The sequence below is a fragment of the Pholcus phalangioides genome, unplaced genomic scaffold, assembly GCF_987345545.1.
Source record: "Pholcus phalangioides strain wild (caught in Gottingen) unplaced genomic scaffold, Ppha-v1.0 ptg000002l_1, whole genome shotgun sequence".
Classification (NCBI taxonomy): Eukaryota; Metazoa; Arthropoda; class Arachnida; order Araneae; family Pholcidae; genus Pholcus; species Pholcus phalangioides.
The window spans coordinates 16,782,985-16,805,103 of record NW_028301595.1 but is presented as its reverse complement, the minus strand read 5'-3'; the positions used below and the strand labels follow the sequence as shown (position 1 = coordinate 16,805,103).

Genomic DNA, 22,119 nt, shown 5'->3' with positions numbered 1-22,119 from the left:
CGTGATGAATTCTCGGAAATTTCAACCACATTTCATTTTTGTGAGGCCCCTTTTCTCTTGAAGCCCCCGGGCCGTGCCCGGGTGGGCCCATGCGTCAAGACGGCACTGGCTGACCCCAGTCCGACTAACAGAAGCAGAACAAAAAAAAAACAAGACCCTGATCATGAAACATCCTCCTGAAGCGCAGAGGAGGATTTATGACATTGCCACCTGCGGGCAATTCAAATTTTGCCGCCCTTCTATCGTTCTAATTTGATGTTCTCGAGCAGAAATTACTAAAATTTGCCGCCCCTCTGAACTCGCCGCCTTGGGCTATAGCCCGCTTAGCCCCTCCCCTGCTGAGGCGTGAAAAGTTTATATAATATACCACGACTTTTTTATGCATTGATTTCATATCGATTTGTATGATAACACCGAGTTTGATCTCATTTATGTGGATACATTCAACTGGAATGACAATGTTTTTCATTGATTATCGTGACTATTGAATGGAAAAAATGAATGTAATTTAAATTGTTGTTGTGATTATGGAGATTCTCACCGTGTTTTCTACAGCAGAAAATTCATTCCATTTTTTTTTTCTTCAATTCTAGCTTCGGTAAGAAGACCCTGAGCGCCGAGGGTCGAAAAGGTCAACCTGGAGGACCGGGACGACATCCTTACATCGGTCTTGTAAGTATAGAATCTTAATATCTAAATTTTCTTATGATTCCCAGCTTCTCGATTTTCATGATACGTCACGTGAGACCAATGGTGTGTGTGTGAAATTAGTATGAGCGCGTTTATTGTCCATATATTTCGCTGATTTCTATTGCAGTATTTAAATATAAGCATGTTGTTTAGTTCAGTGGTTCTCAACCGGGGACCATATGGCCCCCTTGTGGTACTGGGATACTTCAAGGGGGCCACGGAAGAAAATGGAGAATGGGGCCATGACAGGGGGTTTGGAGAGCTGAGAAGAAAAATTAAGGTGTGAAGAAATAAAGATTTTATATTAGTGACTAACACAGTGAGAGTGAGAATCCAACAAAACCACCCACAAAACCAGGGCCTTCTTTAGGGCATGGACCCACCCAGGCCTCACCGCCTACATTTTGCAACAAGTTCCCTAGGATGGGGTCATGGCCCCCACAAGGGGTGGGCTGACAAGGCTCCAGCCCTGGGGCACGAGAGGATTTTAATCATTTTTTTGTGTTTTCACGCTATAAATTCATCATAAAGGGGGCCCCGTGAAAATCTGGTCGGGGGGGGCCCGTGAAAGATCCCAGCCTAGGGGCCCTGCTTCAAGGGCGTAGCCAGGGGGGGGGGACTTGGGGGTCTGGTCCCCCCCCGAAATGTGAGAAAATGACCGAAAAAAGGGAAAAAGATGGCCAAATCCATTGTTCTGTCACTTTGGTCCCCCCCCCCAAAATGAAAGTGGTCCCCCCCCCCGAACGAAATTTCTGGCTACGCCCCTGCCCTGCTTCAAGATGTGGGGACCATGGATGGGGTTTTTCTCAAGTCCCCGGCTAAATTTTTCAGACCCTCTTCTCTGTATGAAATTTATTGTATTAAAAACAAAAAAAATGATGAAAACCATATTAGGCCACGGGCTGTAGCTCTGTCAGTCCCAGTCTTGTGAGGGGTCATGCCCATGGCCTCCACATCTTAGGGTAGGTCCCCTAGGCTGGAATATTTTGCTGGCCCCTTTATGATGGATTTATAGCGTAAAAAAACAAAAAACAATGAAAATCGTCCAGGGCCCCAGGGCTGGAGCCTTGCCAGCCCACCCCTTGTGGGGGCCATGGTCATGCCCATAAGTGACCCCACCTTATGATATTTTGTACAGTACAATTAATTTTGAAAATAAGTAGGAAATATATAGGCTGTTTATTTCCACCTAAAGTATGGGACTACCATAGCATCACTTTGCCTAAAGAGGGGGCCCCATGATATTGAGGCGGTCCTGATAGAACTCGGACTAGCTGGGAGATCAATAAATTCTAGGCTAGTGGTCTGGAGGCCTATTTTCTTTGCAAAATTTTCGTTCAGTACAAATTCACTGATAAAAAATCATTTCAATACGTATAAAGTGTCTTGCTTCTAGATGAGATTTGAAAACTCTGGGTAGGACAGGGGAGCCATGAGAAAAAAAATATGGTTCAAAGTGGGCCACCGGCAAAAAAAGGTTAAGAAACACTGGTTTAGTTCACAACTTAAACGGTACATATGAGTTGGTGCTTTGAAACGTTGACAAAATTCAAAGAAAAAAATCTCTAATCATCTCAAAATGGTCCAATAAAAAATTTATTTCGTTACAACAAACTGTCCTTTTTCAAATTTCAGCATTTCTTTTTCCTTCATTTCACGTTGATCACTTTTTTCAACGTTGTAAGCGTTTTCTCGCTTACAACATTTTTTCATGAGGATTCTTTGGAAAAACGCCATAAGTGGTATCCAGTCCACTGTTAATTTACAGCATGAGGAATTTATTTTGCATGACATTTATATATATTTTCTATGAAACTGATGAAAAACTAATAAATGATGAAAACATCACCGCCTGGCAAAAATGCCAACAAAATTAAGTAAATTCTGTGCAACAGGGCATAGTTTGTATATTTTCTTCGGCTATTTATGGATAACATTGAATAATACAAAAATACCTCAAAACGTATGGAATGTATTAAATAAATCATATAGTTAGATTTATAGAGCTTATTTGAAATTATTATCACATTTTCAACCACGTTTTCTACTTATAACAAGTGCTTTGTTTTCATTTTTATTTTAAAAATAATAATAAAGTTTTTGACTTACTCTTTCGACGTTTGGCAACAAGACAAATAAACATCGTAGTTGGCGAGTAATCGCTATACTAACTCTTGCGTGAAATGTTTCAGAAATAAATGCATTTATTTATTTATAATAATTCTTAATTAATAATTGTATTCAGGAAAATAATTTTAAAAGATTCTTTGTATTTGTAAAAAAAATAACGGATGAACCATTTTATTTTAAAAATTTTAAACAATTTTCAAATAGGATTATGTACGGATATAACTAAATTAATGTTTTGTCGCCAAAAATTATAATCAACATGATAAATGCTTACGATTATTTTTATTTGTTTATGATTTTTACATGCATGATAATATTTTTCTGATTAGTTATAAGATAAAATTATGAACTGTAAGAGAGAAAGAAAATGATTTCTGATACGATTAAATTCAGTTTTAACGTGCGAGTATGATAGTTGGCGAGTTTCAGCCGGAATATTGGCTGGAATCGGAGAAGGCGCGACGTGTTCAAAGGGAAACGGCAACCCTGCACGCACACACACTCCCAAAATCTCCATCTGCCAAACCGAGTTTTTCTTCGCCACACATTACTCAGGAATTTTTCAGTGTGGCCTTTCTATTCCTTTTGGTTTTTTTTTTTTAAAAACACATTGTTATGTCGTCTGCGTCTTCCGATACTACTGTGTTGTCGATTTAGGAAACGTTTGTTGTTTATGAATTTTGTTTCTGGTGTGTTGTGTTTGTTTATTTGAAACAATTGAATAACGACGGCGATGTTGTTTGCGATGATGTTGGATTACTTCACGGGAGGAATGTGTCTTCTGTCTCGATGATGGTTTCTAGTGCCTTGTGTGTGGTTTCTGGTTTTAGTGGCTGATACTTTTTTTCTTTTCCTGTCTGTGCCGTGTTTCGGGAGGAAACAATTGTTTGATTCTATCCTCTGTTGGACGTGAGTATCTTCGAAATTGTTTCTGAATTGATTTATGTTTTTTTTTGTTTCCTGTTGCTGACGGGAGTTTGTATTTACGATCTTGTGTGTGTGTGTGTGTGTTATTTACATGGCGTGAGGGTCGTTGAGCCCGAATTCTGGTCTCAAGAATAGCGGTGTAAGAAAATGAAATATTAATTTTTTTTATAGTTATATTTGCGATTATGGTCCCCCATATCTGCCGCAGGGCTTCTAGGTTGAGATCTGTAGGGCCCCCGTGCAACCGGATCACTGCCCCACGGTCCTGAGCCAAATGAAGGCGGTGGGGGTGGGGAAACACAAAAGTGCAATTATTTTGCATGATAATAACTTTTTCAAAGGGACCTCCAAGGGAAAAAGTCTGTCCTGGAGTTGAGAGGGTGTGCTTCGATCCAGGGCTCCCCCTTCAGTGAATTCATAGTATAGTATAAAGCATAGTTTCCCAAACTGTTTGTTCCATCGCTCCCTTCAGAACCTTTCATCTCATCAAAATTCTCTCTCATCGGCCCCCAACTCAAGCCAACACAGGATTCTATGTTATACTCGTAGCTTCTATCGTCCCCCAGGACCATTCCATCTCCCACTTTGGGGAACACTAATATAAAGAAACGAAAAAAGATGAGAATTGCCTCTGGGTTCCGAGCCCTGGCATCCCCACTTTTGTGGGATGTGCATGTTTGTGATTTTTTTGTTTTAAGAAATATAAACGTATCAGCTTTTTTTTGGATCAGTAATCTGTGCTCAGTTGGCAAAATGTCATATGCCATTTTTCCCGAAAAAAATTGCGTTGTTTCAATTCCAGAGTCTCGTTCGTTAAAATTTTTAAAGCTGGCAAAATTTCGTCTTTCTCGCTTTTAGTTTATCAATAAACAATGGAAGCAAATTGCAATAATTCAAAAAGGCCACAGTATCGCATGTTGGCGAAATGTTATTTACAAATTCGCCATACTGAAATTTTATAAAAGTGACTTACAACATTTTGGCGTCTGAGCACAGAGTTTAAGAAATGTTTCCCAATGTGGGTGATGACATCCAGGCTTTAATGGAAGGTGTAGGGAGGGGGAGAAAGAGCTGCAGGCTAATTGATTAGACATACAGGATCCTATGGATTGGCTCACCAAGGGGACTGTTCTGGCGCAGTGATGTTATTGGGATACTACCCAGTTGTTCAAAAAAAAAAAAAACTTCATAAAATGGCCTGAATATTAATTTTCTTTCATTTTAACTATCTTAATTGCTGAAAATTATGTATTTAGTACCAAAATTTCTCATTCTTACTGCATTTTCTAATTTTGCGTTACATTCTGATGCTCTATCTCTCTAAGCAAATTCATGACTGGGTATTACATCACACATGTGGTGGCAGTGTATTATCTCGCAGGCTTTTTTTTACCCTTCCCAACGCAGCAACAACAGTAGTGACTTCACTGGCATGCTAAGGGCATGTGGTCTTATAATCCAAAATGAGATCAGCTGTTCCATAAGGGCAAAGACCAGTGTACTAGTAGCTACATTACCTCACAGACATTTTCATTTTCTTTCCAAAGGAAGCAGCACATCTCATACTGTTTATTGCCACCAGTCTTAACATTGAATTATTATTATTTTTACATATTTCGAACATTATCCCCAGTTTATCAAGGTTCTACTGTACAGTAGTAAAAGCCCAAAATTGGGCAGTTCGTGAAGTAACTGGTGATCCCTGTTCAAAAACATTTTCAGTTAGAAATTCCTTGGAATATGGACTGTCACCATTTGGTTAGGATGTACAGTAAGTGATTTGTATGAAAAATAATCAGCTATGTACAGGGTGTTTAAAGTTCTGATTCCAAAATACGAATAAGAACTGCAGGTGAGAATGGCTTGAAAATTTGCATGGGTCCATTTTATGAAGCAATAGAATTTTCTTTCGCGGAAAAAAAAGCTTTAAAAAGTACAAGAGTGGAGGAGGGGGGGGGGCATCTTTTTCTCAGCCACCTCGTTGGTGGCCAACGAGGGCTGCAAAAACCAACATTTTGCCTGTTGTGGCGTTGTATTTGTATGATGCTGTACTTGGCCAACGGTATAATCTATTTTGCGCAACCACATCATTCCAGCACTTCAACAGCATCAGTGTGTGAATAGCAAGGCTGGACAAATCCCAGATGCCAGGGTGACTAGAAAATCAGTTTTTACACCTAAAGTTTTATATGCATCATTGCTAAAATGAAGTGTAAGTATGAGACGATTTTTTTTGATTTCGTAATAATGTGTCTTCCAACATGAGAATGGGTCATAAAGTCCTGGAAAAGTAAAAAAAAAAACATTACTCAGGACTGCTTTTCTTGGAGGAAAAATATGCTTCGCTTTTAATGAATTTGGCTGGCACCTAAATTTTTTTTTTATTTGTCCAGCCCTGGTTGATAGCACAACTTTTAGCAAGATGCACATTGCAACACCAGCGAAGCAGCTGCTAAAGAACCATTTTGACAATAACATGATACCACACCTGGGAGGTGAACGCTTTGGGAGTACCAAAAAATGTTATGTGCAGTGGTCAGATTGCAAACTTTGGTGAATTGAAAGCACATCCACATCATTACCATGGCATAGGCGTAGTTGTTTGTTTAAATGACTTCATTTTTGTGATGTTTCCATAAATTATGAAATTGTGCCATACTAATTGCATTATCATTTTGCCTTGACTGGGTGTCATATCCATTCTGCGAGCAAATTTCCCATGTGCTGGATGAAAACAGTGTCACCTATCTTACATTTTGAGATATTTTTTCCCTCTTCGCCATACAAAATTCCATTGCCTGAGAAACATTCATGAATGGTAATATAAATTTTCAAGTCATTCTGACCAGTGGTTTTTATTTTAGAGTGTATTGAAATCCGCATGTGTTGTTTAGTAGCAGTAGTGTTTTGAAATGAGAACTTTAGTTATAATCACCCTGTATATTGTAAATCATTGCATAATTAAATTGCATTGATTATGCTTCATTGAACACACTTTAATTGCTTAGTTTTTATCATAGTTTTTGCAAAATGGAGTCCTAATTAAGCATATTGAAAGAGTAACTAGGGGGAAAACATCTTTATTAGGCCCTATATGGCTAATAATAACATTAAGAGAATTCTCAAACACAAAATATTTCCTTGAGTTAAGCTATAAAAATAACTAAATTGTAAAAGTTGTCTTTTATTAAAATATAAGAAATATTTATAATTAATATATATGGGAATTGTGTTACTTACACTAATGAATTTTTTATTTTCATTAATTATTATAAGTTTGATTTTTCAGAAATTTTATTGTTTTTAATGTAAATGTTATTGAAACCGGAAAAAAAAAGAAACCGGTTTTTTTACCAACCCTAGGAAAAACGCTTTAAGTAGAAAATCTCAATGTGCATTTGTGAGAGTTGTGACCATGAAAACAAGTCATCCGGGGGAAACGTTATAAGCAGGATCTTTTGTATGCGATGTTTCTTAATTTTGTCACTGGTTCTAACATGCACCCATACAAACAGGAGGAAGTAGGGAAGTGGGACAAAGATAAATAGGTTTGAGTGAATGTGCATGTATCTCAGGGTTTAAGGTAGATATAAAATTCCTTTAACGAAAATGGGGGAAAAAAAGCTTGAGCAGAATGCTAATGATTGGTGGATAGATGTCTACTCGTTTCATACCTCCTGTACACACATTTTTGTGAAAGTAGTTACTATTTTTTCTAAGATTTTCTCTCACATTTTGCAAAAAATTTCGTCCATAGCTTCAACCCTGATGTATCTTGAAATCTATGAGAATTTATATTTGGTATCTGGACGTTGGTTGATTCTCGTGTTGCTTATTTAATTGAGCCTTCACCTAATTTTTCTTTCCCTGAAATTTGTTGGTGAATGATAGGAGGTGTGCATCATTCAATTTGTCAGCACTGTAATGTATTTCTCATGTATCTTTAAATTAGCTTGAACGCCATAATCAGCTGTCAATCGCTAACAAAGCAAGATCAGGTGCTTATATAACAAAACATGATGTGGAAAAAAATATAGAGGCAGCATAAAATTTTTATGATAATAATCTTATCACATAGAAACAAAATTAGGCACCAATAACAATTTTTCTGTCACTTTGCACCTGGGATTTATCAACCCCTGACGTATGTATTAGCCAATTAGAACAATTTTCTTTTAGTAATGCCCAATTTAGTCGTATTTTGTGAATTACTCTTTGTTGTTTGGTTTTTGGTAAAAAGTGATTGTCAAATTTTTAAGTAGCCTAGTGGAATATTGAAAGTCTGTGGGCATAATTTCCAGTTGCAGCTTGTATCTTGCCTATAGTCTTTTCATTGTGCTTTCTTTTAGGGTTTAAAGCGGTATTTCTCTCCAAAATTACATCTTATTCTTTATATATTTGTTCAAAAGAGCCCTGTGTATTTTACTTTGAAACATTGACGATTTTCACAAATTATTAAAACTGGCCAAGTAATGATGATTATTAATCAGTAATCGTCATTTATTTGATTTTAAAGTGAAGCGTCATATGTACTTCACCATCATTTGCTATAACTAACACCTGAAAAAGATCGTTCATTTAGGTCTCTATAGTTTTGAGTTGTTTTACATCATGCATTTTATACACTGTTCATATGCTTTTATTTACATTAAAAATTATAAATAATTCTGACATGTGAATTCCATGATGAAAGTTAATTTATACATGCACTCATATATGCTAAGGAATTAGAAACTCAAAACTTAAAAGGTTCTCTTTTTTTCCCCCTTAAGGCTGCATAGCTATGACTTATTATACATTTAAAATTGTTTTTGATTCGAAATTATCATTGCATGATGACATCGGCGGAGATAGACTTGAAAGTCTGTGGGGGATGATGATGGTGTCAGTTTCATGTATGCCCATATATATTAGATCAGTCCTCTCCGCCTTTGACACTGGGGTGCAATGCCCCCCCCCCCCGCATTTCTGCTCACGTTGCATGATATAACATAAGAAAGATAATCATATGCAAATGCACAGTCATTAACACGGAGCACAGTAATTCAGTTGCAAGTGAAATTTTTCTTGCAGATGTACATGCACTGGTGACACAAAATTTACACATAAGAAAAAATGTGTCCAGGAATAGAAAAGCACATACAAAGTGTATGAGTATCATAAGCACACAGAATATGGATATTATCAATGAGTGAGAATAAGAATGCAAAACATATACGTAATAGAAAACCAGAGGCTTGAACACATCTTTTGCTCTTGGGCTGATTTGAAATGCTCTGTGGTAAAAATTCCCATAATAGCTTAGTGTTTCCTATGCAGAAGTGTTCTCTTTCCTTTTTTAAAAATTCCTTCTGAGATTTTTCTTCACAGTTTTTGGTACAAATTCTCCTTTAGAAACCATTGTATGCTGTACCAAAATAAAAAACCAACAACAATGTTTTTACTTTTTGATTTGTTAAGAAAGATTGTAACAATCACTTGGTTCGGTTGGTTTTTCAGCAGACATCAAAATCACATGTCTATAGAGTTTGCATATCATCAAACATAATTTGGAGCTTGTCAGATCCCAGGTTTCAGCCCCACGTGGTGACTAAAATATTGGCATTCCTTAAATCCTTTTATCTATTTGTTAAACTCAGGCATAATCCTAGTTAATAGTATAACATAATCTGAATATGAAGCAGCTTGAGAATAGTTATTTGCCTGATCAGTGTGAGATATATGAGAGAAATCTCTTTCAATGCTAGCTTGGACGACTTGAATCAGTTGAAGCTGAGTCATTTCATTCTGCACAGAGTAGGTAGGCCCTACATGGCACAACCTCAAAGCAGAATGTACAGAAAGTTGTGACATACCTCACAGAACAACCACTGCTGCTGCAGACCATTCTCAGGAAGAATTTTAAGAAAATAAGGAAAAGGAACACTTTGTTTTCTCGACAATTACGGGAGTTTTTACTGCAGAACATTTTCAATCAGCTGAGGAATCATTGCAGAAAAATGCAAAACATTTTGCTTTGAAGTATCAATTTCACAACACAGTATCCTTATAAACTTGATCCCCATCCTCAACTCTATGATTCTTCTTTTGGATATCAATATTTTTGGTGTTTGTCAAATAATTTGGGTGTAGGCCAATTAAACGTCAACATTTACATGTTAAAGTTTGATTGGAGGTATGAGATATATGCACATAAGATGCTATTGGGGAGTTAAAGCTGGCATTTTATTTTTATTTTCCAAACTAGTTTGCTAGCTTGTTGTGATGCATTTGAACCCAGGGCTTGGTAAATCCCAGGCACCAGGTCCCCATGACGACTATAAACTCTATATAGGCACTCGCAAAGCAGAATGTGTTGCATTGTTCTGCAAGGAGCCCTTTGTTGACTGGACGTGTTCTGCGGTTAAAAATTCCCATAATAGTGTTTTCTACACTTTCCTCAAAATTCTTGATATGATTCTTCATGAGATTCTTCTGTAGCAGCACTGATTGCTCTGTGACGTGCATCACTGTTTCCAACATATTTTGTTTTAAGGATAGGTACCTAAATTTTTTTATGTGTGATCGCTAAATTAGAGTCTAAGGATCACATGAAATTTTCTGATTTCATGACATTGCATATTTTAACATGGAACACACGTTAAGTTCTGGAAAGTAGTTTTCTACACTTTCCTTAAAATTCTTCCACATTGTTCTTCAACGTTTACGCCAGAGATTTCGGCATATTCTGCTCTTTGGAGGGCTAGAAGAAATAATTTTTAACTTTCAATAAATTCTTTGATAGTCTTTAGAAAAGATTTATTTCTCATTCTTTTGAAATTTTTCTTACAAAGTAAGATGAAAATCTGATTCCAAAGTAATTTTAGCTGTAATCTATTGCCAACATTCTTCACAAGACACTGTCGTTATATAAAGCTTATATGCTGTTTCATTTTCATATTGCTCTCATTGGTGGTCGCTGAAATACGTACGAAAATAAAAGGTTGAGTTACTGGACGTGATTAGTATATAGGCCTAAGTTAAATATATATTAAATTTTTAAGTGTTTCAGTTTATTTGAGTAGGTGGCTGTGTATAACTCTATATATTGATTTTGAAGGAAAGATAACTAATGTGACAATTATTAAGTTTTTGTCCCTTTTGGGAGCGATTCAAATAGAAAAAGAAATGTGTAGATAAAGTGTTTGATGGGTTCAATGCAGGATTCGACAAATCCTAGATGTGTCAGGTTGCCACGGCGATTAAAAGACAATTTTCACGTCAATGTACTGCAATATGGACAGCAGAGAACCTTGCAAAATCCAAGATTTTCATTTAGGCTATTTCTCAAGCTGAATTATTTTTTAAGCAGAATTTCTCAAGCTTTCTGATGGTTGAAACAGTTCGATGGACCCTTAATTAATGTATTTTTTTTCTAATTTTTCATTGAATTCTCTGTCATATGGTATTTCTGAATTTTGTTTCAGATGGTATCTGATAATTAAAAAAAGAAATATCATTGTCTGTAGCAAAACTTCAAATCTTGCTGTCCTAGCTTGAGAAAGTGTTGAACAGTATGTATGTTGGCTGTCTTTAGAAGCGCTGTTTTAGAGAGAGTTCAAGTATCACAATTAATTGGAAAAAATCAAAATTATCGTTTGGAGAATCTTTCATCTATATTTTCTATTTTTGACTGCGGTGCTAAAATGATTCGTTTGTTTGATTTTGTCGTCATTGTTGTTTCGTCCACGCGTCAGATATCGATCGGGTCTGATCCGTGTCGTAAATTCTGAATATTGTGTTATTTGATTTATTCGTACATTTTTACATTTTCCTGCTCTAACATCATTATGTTGTCGAACGTTTTGTCAAACACAATGGAATGTGTCGTGAAACTTGAAAAAAAAAGAGAAAAAGTGGGGCACGATTATGGAAAATGTCTCTTTTATACGAGGAAAATGGAGCTTAATAGCTCGGCGTCATACGTAATACATGATTGAAACCTCGTATCATCTGGATCACATTTCTTTTTGTTTCGTTTTCTTCATTCTCTTCCCGGTTCATATCCTGAAATAGTTTGAGAGCCGGACATAAGTAAAGTATAGCGATTTGTTCACGTGCATTCTTTATAAGACACTGTCGTTATATAAAGCTTATATGCTGTTTCGTTTTCATATTGTTCTCATTAGTGGTCGCTAAAATACGTACGAAAATAAAAGGTCGATGTTCGTATTAAGCTTTATGGTCTTGTAATGAAAGAAAATACACGGAAAAAAGCGTGAATGTACTTGTATACTTGAATCTTTTTTTTTTTTTTGGTATAATCGTTGTTGAACTGGAGAGGTGTCGTTTTGCCCAATGGATTATTAAAATTATCAATCCTGCAGTGGCGTAGTCGATTCCATCGTCTTTCCTCTTGGATTTGTAAATAGTTTTTTTGGTGATAGAGCAATTCGTTTCGTGGATGGAGTTTTCGATGTGTAATAAGGAAATATTTCGACTTTTGAAATGAGTTTAACGATCTCAAATCTGTATAGATTGTTGCATAGACTCAATACTTTGCCTAATCGTTATATAAGAGTATAGCGAATGTGTGCAACTCGCATTGACGGACGAAAAAGTATATTTGATGGTTGGGGGCGGAATCAAATAAAACAATCAATGAAGAAACAAGAGTGCACTCGTGTTTCTTAAAGGCAGATGTTCTTGAATAAAAAATTCAGTATGAAATTTCGGAATAGTTATACGTTGGGCTAGCTATGTAAAGCCATCTAGACTGAGCTTTTCCTATGATGAGACTGTTCGAACCCCGTCTAGTTTTCGATGTACAGGAAATGTGTGATATTGTATCGAGATCTGACTGAAAGAAAAATTTAATTTGTTTTATTCTGTCACAAAATCGGGTAGATTTTTTTCATTTGTGTCTATAAGTCTCTTCGAATGGGCTCCATTTGATCCATCCGTGTATATGTGGATCCCTTTTTCGCAGCGTTATTATTGAAAAGAATATTCATCTATAGCCCGTTTACAAATTATTAACATCCGAAGTACAAATACAATAGACGCAACAAGCATAATGTCCAACGAGCTGGTTGAAAAGAGGTGTCCACAAACAGTAGAACCTCATTATAACCGACCCTATCATTACGGACATTTAAAAAATTGTAACAATAATAAGGAACGCTTATTTTTATCTGACGAGTTTAATACTTGCTTTTAAGTACTTAAAAGTATTGACTCGTTTAAAAAGCATTTCCAGACAAGCCATTGAACATCGATCGTTATGGTGCTTTGCCTAAACATGGATACGCTGCATGACTCATACCGCTCGCCAGCCAGAAAAATTAAGATTAATGCTGTATATACGTACACATCTTCAATTCAACCTATGTTGAAGGCTGTTTTTTTATTTGATATATAATAAACACTTTTTAAATGGAACTACTGTGCTTTCACTGCTGTACACCCAGTTGTATTACACCCTTTAAGAATTATTTGGTATAAACCGGACTTTCATTAAAACGAACAACCTTCAGCCCTCCTATTAGTCCGTTATAGTGAGGTTCTACTACATTTCTGAAACCATGGTTATAGAAGTATAGAGTTGCCAGTAGGCTATATATTTTTTTAATGTCTCTGTAGACATTTTATTTTTGTGGAGATTAGCATTGCAATTGCGTCAGTAGTTCAAAATTAGTAGCAAAACTGTGTTACCAATATTCCGATCTGTTCGATTATGCTTCCATCGAGCATATATTCAATTGATACAATCGATCATGATGGAATTACTCTCATAAAATTAGGAAAAACGTGTTGTACGTAATAGAGAGGCAAGAAAAGATTCCATAATACGTAGTAAATTTTCGCCAGAGTTTTTCGACCTCAACTCTGCGATGACCATCGTCATCATGTGTGTGTTTCTTCTCGTATAAAAAATTGCCCGAGGGGGGAAAAAAATCGATATTTATACAATGATTTGACATCAGGTTCGGACAGTTCGTGAACGAAGAAGAAAAACAAAAAAAAAAAAAAATCTAGAAATATTTCTTTTCGCTTCGCCCTCAACTTCACCTGTTGTTGTTATTACCTGATTGGCTGAGGTATTTTTTTTTGTCTTGTGACCTTGCCAAGTCCCTGCCAAAGATGATGGCCGTCGAGAGAGAACTCAACAAGTCCCTGCTGTTTTTATGATTTGGCCTAAAGGTAGATTCGGGGAGAAAAAGATGAGACGTTCTGGCAACATCAATCTCTGAGACCATGCCGGGAAGACAGAAGGAGGTAGTCAGAGGTAGTGGCACATCCATGTCTGGTTTCTTTTTCTGGTAGTCTCTTTGGGCAGGAAACAATATGGCGTTCATTTTTATCCCCTCTTTCAAAGTCATAGAAAGAGAGAGGAAATGTGTGTTGAGTGTGGATATAAACGCGTACATGTATAAGAGCTCGGCTTCCTGTTTTACAGCTCAGTCCGATGATGATGAGGTCGCTGTGGGTTTTTTTTTTTTTTAAGTATGACGTTAGTACGTTGCTCTGCCCGGCTTGATGAAGTCTGCGACTGAGATTGACCTGCATTGATGGTGTTCAGCACTACTGGCCAAATCCCTTCCCCCCCCCCTCCTCTTTTAATCGATAGACGAGTTTGGAATTCACGCTGTATCTTGATCTGGGTCTTCGCATTGTAGAATTTTTGAGGACTCGTCCGTACGTTGCATTGATGATTCTTCTCATTGCGTTCATTTCACGTCTCGTGAAGTATTTGAAACCAGAGCTATGTAGCAGCGACCCTGGTCCTGGGGAGTGGGATAAGGTGCAGGGGTGGGGGGGGGGGAAGGAAGCGAGCCAAGTGCTTCTTTGATGGATCGTTCTGACGTGATTTCCATTTTCGAGTGTATGCTGCATTTTCTAGCGGAGATCCTTTTGTCGGTGTGCAGATTCGCGAGGTTATAAGTGGGAGCGGATTTATTTTGGGAGCTAAAGAAATCGTCGATTTCTTCGATTTGTATTTATTGGGGCTGATCCGATTAATCGGGTCAGTTAATTGAGCAATTGTTAATCGCAGTTGAAAATTTTATTTAATCGACTCGAGCAATCCGATCAAAATTTTTGTAAAAAGTTAAAAATCATAATTTATTTTGATTTGTTTGACGGAACGGATCAGATATCTTAAATTATATTCCTAGATATAATATTTCAGATAACTGACCATGTTTAAAATATTTGAATCAATATTTTGATCAAACTTTTCGACATTGGGGGAATTACAAGTCGATTTTCAATGAAAACTGGTGATAACTTCAGTTTTATTTTGGGTTTGATGAAAGTTTTAGAAAACAAGACTAAAAGTTTTTGTCTCCACTCTGTGATTAGCTGTTTTCTTATTCACATCAGCCCCCCCCCCCGCTTCCAGTACCATTTTGGGAGCAGTTTCTTGGGGGGAAAAATAGTATTAAGATCGGAAGTAGTAAGTAGTTTCGAAATCAGTGACTAATCTAAAATGACTGATTTTTAAAAAAAAAGCCGACAAGATCCTAGTGAAGAAATTCCAGGATCTGACAAAAAATGTTCAGCATCCCTTCAAGCCTGCAGTCTTAATTTCTTAATCTATTCCAATATTTGTTTACCGCTAGCGAATAGGTGAGTGAAAATGAGCATATTTTGCTCATTTTCACTCATTAATAATTTAGCATCAATTATTAATGAAAAAAAGTACCAAATAAGTTTGTTATAAAGTAAGTAGCACACACACACACATACATTTCAAAATATGAGATTAAAATTCAATTAATATCAATAAAATGGTCTCCGATAAATGATCAGGTTTTATCTAAACATTTGTTGGTAAAACGTTGTTCTCATCTGTTGATATGGTTTTAATAACTCAATTTGTTTTTTATCCCTTGAATGTCGTTATGACCGAGTTTTACTCTCGTTGAATTTGACTGCCAGTTACGTTTTTGTGCTGGTGGCATCCAGGTATCTATTCACTCTTTTGTGCGTGAAATTGGGTCATTGCAGAGAACAAGACGTTGGAGAAAGAAAACGCCAAGGAAAATTAGCCGGTGAAGAAAAATTGAAAAGAAATTTATTCCATTCAAATGTCGATTATATAAATGACTTGAGGGTTCTTCTAGACGCAATAATTGCTGGTTTTATTCATAAACGGAGATATAAATGAACGCCATTTCTCGCGTTGAATTACCGTCGTCGCGTATTTCTCTGGTAATGATCGAAAACTATTATGAATATCGGGCGGAATGTTCTTATTGTAAGCTATCAAAAACGTTTCTAAACGAGTAGTAGTTGCATACTGACATTCAATAGGTACTTGTTGTCCTTCTTATTTAGAAAAATGAAATTATCTTATTTCTTATAGCGAATGTAATCGACCTTGATATGTTACAACATCGGTTTTGGTTTCGGATCTCTTTAGCGAGAGAGAGAGGGAAAATAAAGGTCATAATTATTATCGTATCGTAATGATAATATCGTGAAAAAAAATCTCCTAAATCGTCCATATCGGTGAGCGACTACAGTTTATAGCGATTTTAGTCCTTTTTCAGGTAGTTTTATCTCCAAATTGTATTTGAGGAGGAATTGTGCTGGCTAATTTACGTACGGCTATGTATTTTCGTCGTTATTTTCTAGCCATTCTATTGTCGAGCTGTTTGAACAAGAGTTCGGTTTTTATCGCTCCATTGAATTGGAGAAAAACAAGAGAGAGATAGACATATATGAAAAATGTTTCGCCATTGGTTTGGCGAAAAACCCCCTTTTCAAATTTTCTTTTTTTTTCATTGTTTTTCTAGTTTCATATCTGGTCGAGTGGAATAGCAGCTGATGGACTTGCGCATGCGCTGCGGCCGCTTGAAAAATGTATAAATTATATGTAGGTATTTTTCTTGTGAAGAGGACAATGCACTTTTTTTTTTTTACGTCTTCGACATGGCGGTGTTTTGGAAGACGCGCTCCGGTGAATCTTCTCGTGTGATGACGATACCTACCTGTTGGCTTGTTTTTATTTTACATGAATGTGATTGGAAAACATTGTCCGAGGTGACCCGCTATTCGTTTCAACTGAATCGCGGGTGACCGGTGCGTTTGGCGCCTTTGTTTGGAATTTTTTTCCCCCCCCAAGACAGCTCTTTTTGATGGAAACCATTTATGATTGAGTGGAAATGCTAGAAAATATTCTTTCACAATTATATCTGACATGATAGGGATTAGCAAATCAAAAAATAATTTAAGTGCCAGTAAACGTTTTTTTTGGAGCCAAGCATAATTTTTTTGAAAAAACAAGCAAAAAAAAAAAAAAAACTTGAAATGTTAAATTTTTTATGACCAGGACATGGCAACTCTGTTCCTCATTGATAGACATGTTGACATGATCTCAGAAAAAAATTATGTTCTCAGACTCGGATAATCACGTTTATAAAATTTTAGGTGTCAATGCCAATTTTCCAGTCGCCTTAGCGATCTGTCGAGCCCTGCACATGATAGAATCTGAATTCCATAGAAATAAAAGCAAATTAGTACAATGTTTTGCCCCGTATTGGTTTCAAATCCTTATTTTATATTTTAGATCTCTCACAGCTCTTCTGAAGTAGGCTCTGAGATTTTTCTTAACCCGCAATTGGTTCAGCCTCTTATATTTTTGGGTAGATAATGTACTGATGTAAATCTGTCTTTCACATCAATATAATGGGTCCGACGTGAACGATATTAACTGTTGAAAATAAGCATTTGATTTTGAAAGATTCACTTGATTTTTAGATGTAAAGAGTTGCTCAAATCAAGTTTCCGTTTCCATTTGTTAGTCGATTTCCAGCCATTAGATGCGCCTGGGCGTGTGCAAACCGTGAACAGCTGCTTGCAAACGTCACCCTTATATTTCGCGGAATCTTTTGCTTTTTTTTTTCTTCATTGCCTATAACAATTATCATTATTTAGTGTGCATTCATCTCGAGGTGTGTATAATGATGTATGTCAATCACTAAGTTTTGTTTCTCAACAAATTGTTTTCAGGGACTTGCGCTATTTGTCTTTTTTTTTTTTTTGTGTCTTCTCGGCAGGTATTGTGAGTCAATTTTGATTGCGAACCAAACACACAACCAATCGCCGTGCATTTACACTTTTCTTCTCTTTAAGAAAACCTCCCGTAGTCCCTTGTTTATAAAGCCCTTTTTCTCTTTTCTTAATTTCCAAACGTTTCAGTGCCTGTTGAAGCTTATCCAGGAAATTCTAGTTCGAAGGAGGTCAGAGGACTTTCGTATGGTGCAAGGGAGTAATAATAATGATAATGCTTCACTGCGTAAGGCGACCAACCAGGGTTTGCTTCTCTTTTTCTCTGTACATTTACTCTTGTTACTATTATTTCGCCTCTCTTATAAGTCAGAGCTGCTTAATGCCATCGAAACAAAGACACACATTTTATAGTTTTTGCTGCGCACCATTTTCTCTTGTCTATTACTTGAAATGAAAATAGACGGACTAATATGGCGAAATGCATACGAGTTCCTCAGTTCCTATCAAAGCACATGAAAATTCATAATAATGAAAATCATAATGTACATAATCTACAAAAATAGAGTCTCGATTTTCCTGTAAAAAACGGAATTGTATGGAATAAAAAACCGGAAACCAAATTTAATGATGTTTTGTGTAGGCTATGTCCCTACATGTGTTGCCCCACTCAAGGGCTCTAACAGCTGATATGAGTATTGAGGCACGAATACACGGGACGATTATGTTCCCACCTCCTCGTGCTCTGGTTTTTGAAAGTGAGGGTGAAAGCCCTCCCTCTAGTACTGCTATTATAAACGTTTGATGGGAAATCTGTTCCTCCCTTTAAATATCAGCAGAATGTGCCCACATCTGTTCATTTGTGAAATCCCGACGGACCGTTAATACAAACACGAGTGTTGAACCCCATTGCAACTACTATATCCGCTGCACAGTCAATTTTTAATCGGGATTTTTTTTATACATACTGTAACGGTAATACAAAAGTTTTTCATTTTTTGAGTCGATTTTCGACAACGAAGGAGTTCGGTTTCCACTGTCAATCAGATTTAATTACGATGCAGTGCTATATTGGAGAAATTTATACTCAGTTGTGACTTGATGACTTCTTTTTTTATTTGATGTATAATTTTTCTTCAAATATGATTAAGATTGTGATGAATGAAATATTGAAAAAAATAATAAGTGGATAAAAATTAGTTTTTAACTACGATGACAACCGTATCGGACAATTTTTTTTTTGGTACATGAAGTATTTGTTAGTTCTATTTATATTGTGAAGTTCTCGTTATTGAGATGTTAAGCGTAATGAGGTGATGGCAGAGGTCTAAATAAAGAAACGATTCTTAAGGGAATTAACGATCTGGTCTGACTGAGAAATATGTTGCGACCGTTGTTGTCCTCACTTAAAGGAAACGATTAGGAGCATTTTTATCCTGGTTGTTAAGGTAAAGTTATATGTACGTGTTACGTCCGAAGTCGGGTCATTTCGCGAAATGCCTGGTCTTCGAACATCGGCTGTGACATATAAACGGATTTTCGTATGCTCTTACTAACGATGTAATTTTTGTAAAAATTTCTATTATAAAATTCTAAATTAGAGTTGCTTCACCTCTGGCTTTTTTTTTTAGATCAACTAACGTGTGCATTGAAATGCTCAAAATCAACATTAAAGAAAATATGCTCGAATATTTGGCCCAGATCAGTCATAAAGTTTATACCTGGGCTTGACGAATCCTAGTCGCGAAAAAATTGGAATTGACGCCTAAAATTTTCTATGTGTAGTTGCTGCATTGGAGTATAAAGACAACACTGAATTTTCCAAATTCATTTCAGCATGTCTAATATTACATGTAAAAAGGAGTTGTACTGTCTCAGAAAACTCTACAAAATACTGTTTTTCGGAGGGGGGAAAAATGCTTTTGATCCAAAAAAGTTTGGCTGCTGGTTAAATGTTTTTTCTTCGATGTTTTTTTTGAGGTCCAGGTTTCAAAGTAAAGTGTATATGGTATTTCGATCTGTAATATTGCTTTATCACAAATATTATAAAGGAAAATTAACTCTCCCTCCTGTTAATGTACGATCACGTTCTCCAATAATGTCATAGACATTTACTGTTATTATTCAATTTTTTTTTTCTTTTATGACGAGGCTGTTGGGCTACACAACGATATTTATATCAAACTCCCCATTTTATATCATAACGCGTACGATCTGTCAAAGTCGTCGGTCGGGTGTTTATTTGTTTACTACTATTTGTTTATTTTGCGGTTTCTGATATTCGCATCACGAATGCAATTCTTTATTTTGTTTCTTTTATTACTGCCCGAAGCCAAGGAGCTTGATTTGTTTTATTCATTTTATAGCAACCAAGCGATTACTGTAAGCTTTTATTATTCTTTTTGTATTTGTTTGGGAGTCGTTTTTTGTTTTCCCTATGGAATTCCAGGGAATCGTTGGTGTATGTTGATCTCGATAAATTGTGCATTGAAACTCCTTTTGTGTGTGGTCCTGTTTGTTCATGCATCATCACTCCCTAAGTATATGTTGTTGGGTTGGTGTGTAATTTAACTGTAAAGGATGTTATTTTTTTTTTAGCGGTTCTAAAATTACACAATTGTGGAAAATGCCCCCTTTTTTTTTTTTTTTTTTTTTGAATTAGCGGATTATTTCAATTTCCTTGAAAATGATCGGATCTGATGCTGAGGTGTTGGGAAGATGTCGCAATTTTCCTCCTAAGTCTTATTATAGATTAGTGACAGCCATTTCTTTCGCGAATTCGATACATATTGCGTATCCCGTTGGGATGTTTTATCCGTATTAGTGTAATAATTAATTAGAGGATTGTGTTGGTGCTATTATTTTTTATTGGCTTAGTAGGATGTCATTAGTGAATTCTATTTATAAACCATGTCAAGTGTTATTCGACGTGGCGCTTAATGCGCTTTAGTTGCGATTAATTTTGAAGAATAATTCGGTTGTTGGATAACTGTAATATAATTTGTTATACCAGTTATGATCCTGATTTCTTCACGAATTCGAAACGGCGTGAAAAAGTATTATTCCTTCCTTTTTCTCGGGTTATTTTCACTTCATGAGCATTATCTAGATGTATTGCTTCACGTTTATGGCGTTATCATCTGAAGAAACACTGGAAAGAAATGAATATAGAAGTGATCGATAAGGATGAGGTTAAATGTTTCTACGGTTGTTGTTGTCTTCGTGCTTCAAAACTTCCTTGAAATTCCCCGGAGGAAAAAAAAAAAAAACCCTGTCTGTTTCTTATAATTTTTTCTTTATTGTTTCTCATATGTGTAATTTTTTGCGATATGTATTATTACAGGGAAACGCAACTTTCTATGATCATTTGGGAACTACCATGCTGGTCCAGCACGACTTCCCTGGGGCAGTCGAAAGTTGTAGATAGTGAGGCTGCTCTTTTTTGTGATGCTGGCGTGACAAATCGGAAAGATGATCTTGCATATCGTGCAAGTGGAACTAATCCTTTCCTCTTCCACCCTCTACAAGTCTGCACACCAGCAATCATTTCCCTGATAGTTGTAAAGAGCCTTCCACATACCGCATTTGTACTGTATATCATCCTTTCCAAGTTACAGCCAAGTCCGTTTACCTGCATCTTTTGCCCTTTTTTTTTTTTGCTCATAAACATGAATTATGTACTTTAGAAAATAAAAATAGTAACCCTCACGAGGATTTGAGAGGAATTTGTGTACAAATCCGAATTGTCTTGGCGTGTTTGTGCAATGAATGCCCATATAGAAGAAAAAAAAAAGTAATACTATGTGCTTGGTTCGACTTCACTGGCTACTCGAACAACAATTATGATGATGATGATGGGAGAAGATTCTCAATCATAAATAAAATGGTTTTTTCTGTTATCATTCTTTTGTTTTCTCCTGTGGGGGTGCAGTGGGAATATATACGGTAATAACTGATAACTTTTTTTTTTGTTATTAAATTCTATCTTACGGATCGCGATCGTCCGAAAAGTGATCGAGGAATACCGTAATAAACAAGTAAATATAAAAATGTATGTAAATACCTTCGGCTGTTCCGCATTCCGGATTAGTTTGAGATTCCTTCAAACAACATGCATCGGTGTTCAACCCCGTTTATTCAAGGGACATGAATCCGTATGAGCAGATCATCTTTATTTATTGTTTTCCTAAATTGCGGATGTTTTTGAATATTTGATACACTATATTGGCCGTTTGGAATAAATTGTTTGTAAATAGGGAAGAAATTTCATGGGGGAAATGTATCCACATTAGTTTACCTGAGTGAACATCATTAATATTTCAAACATATAAAATATTATTGTTGTATTTTTTTTTCTGAATCACTCGAATCCCATTT

The 22,119-nt window shown here is 36.3% G+C and overlaps 1 protein-coding gene across 4 annotated transcripts in view; it reads left to right on the top strand.

Moving 5' to 3' along the window:
* The window catches only part of PDZ-GEF (PDZ domain-containing guanine nucleotide exchange factor), a 175,326-nt gene that overhangs the window by 89,311 nt on the left and 63,896 nt on the right, over window positions 1-22,119 (top strand). For 3 of the 4 annotated variants that reach the window (XM_089239114.1, XM_089239098.1, XM_089239089.1), the window contains exon 2: window positions 594-672. In XM_089239114.1, the coding sequence (XP_089095240.1) occupies window positions 594-672 (79 nt within the window). Of the gene's footprint in view, window positions 1-593; window positions 673-3,316; window positions 3,730-22,119 lie in introns of those variants that run through there. The other variant, XM_089239105.1, reaches the window with a different exon arrangement.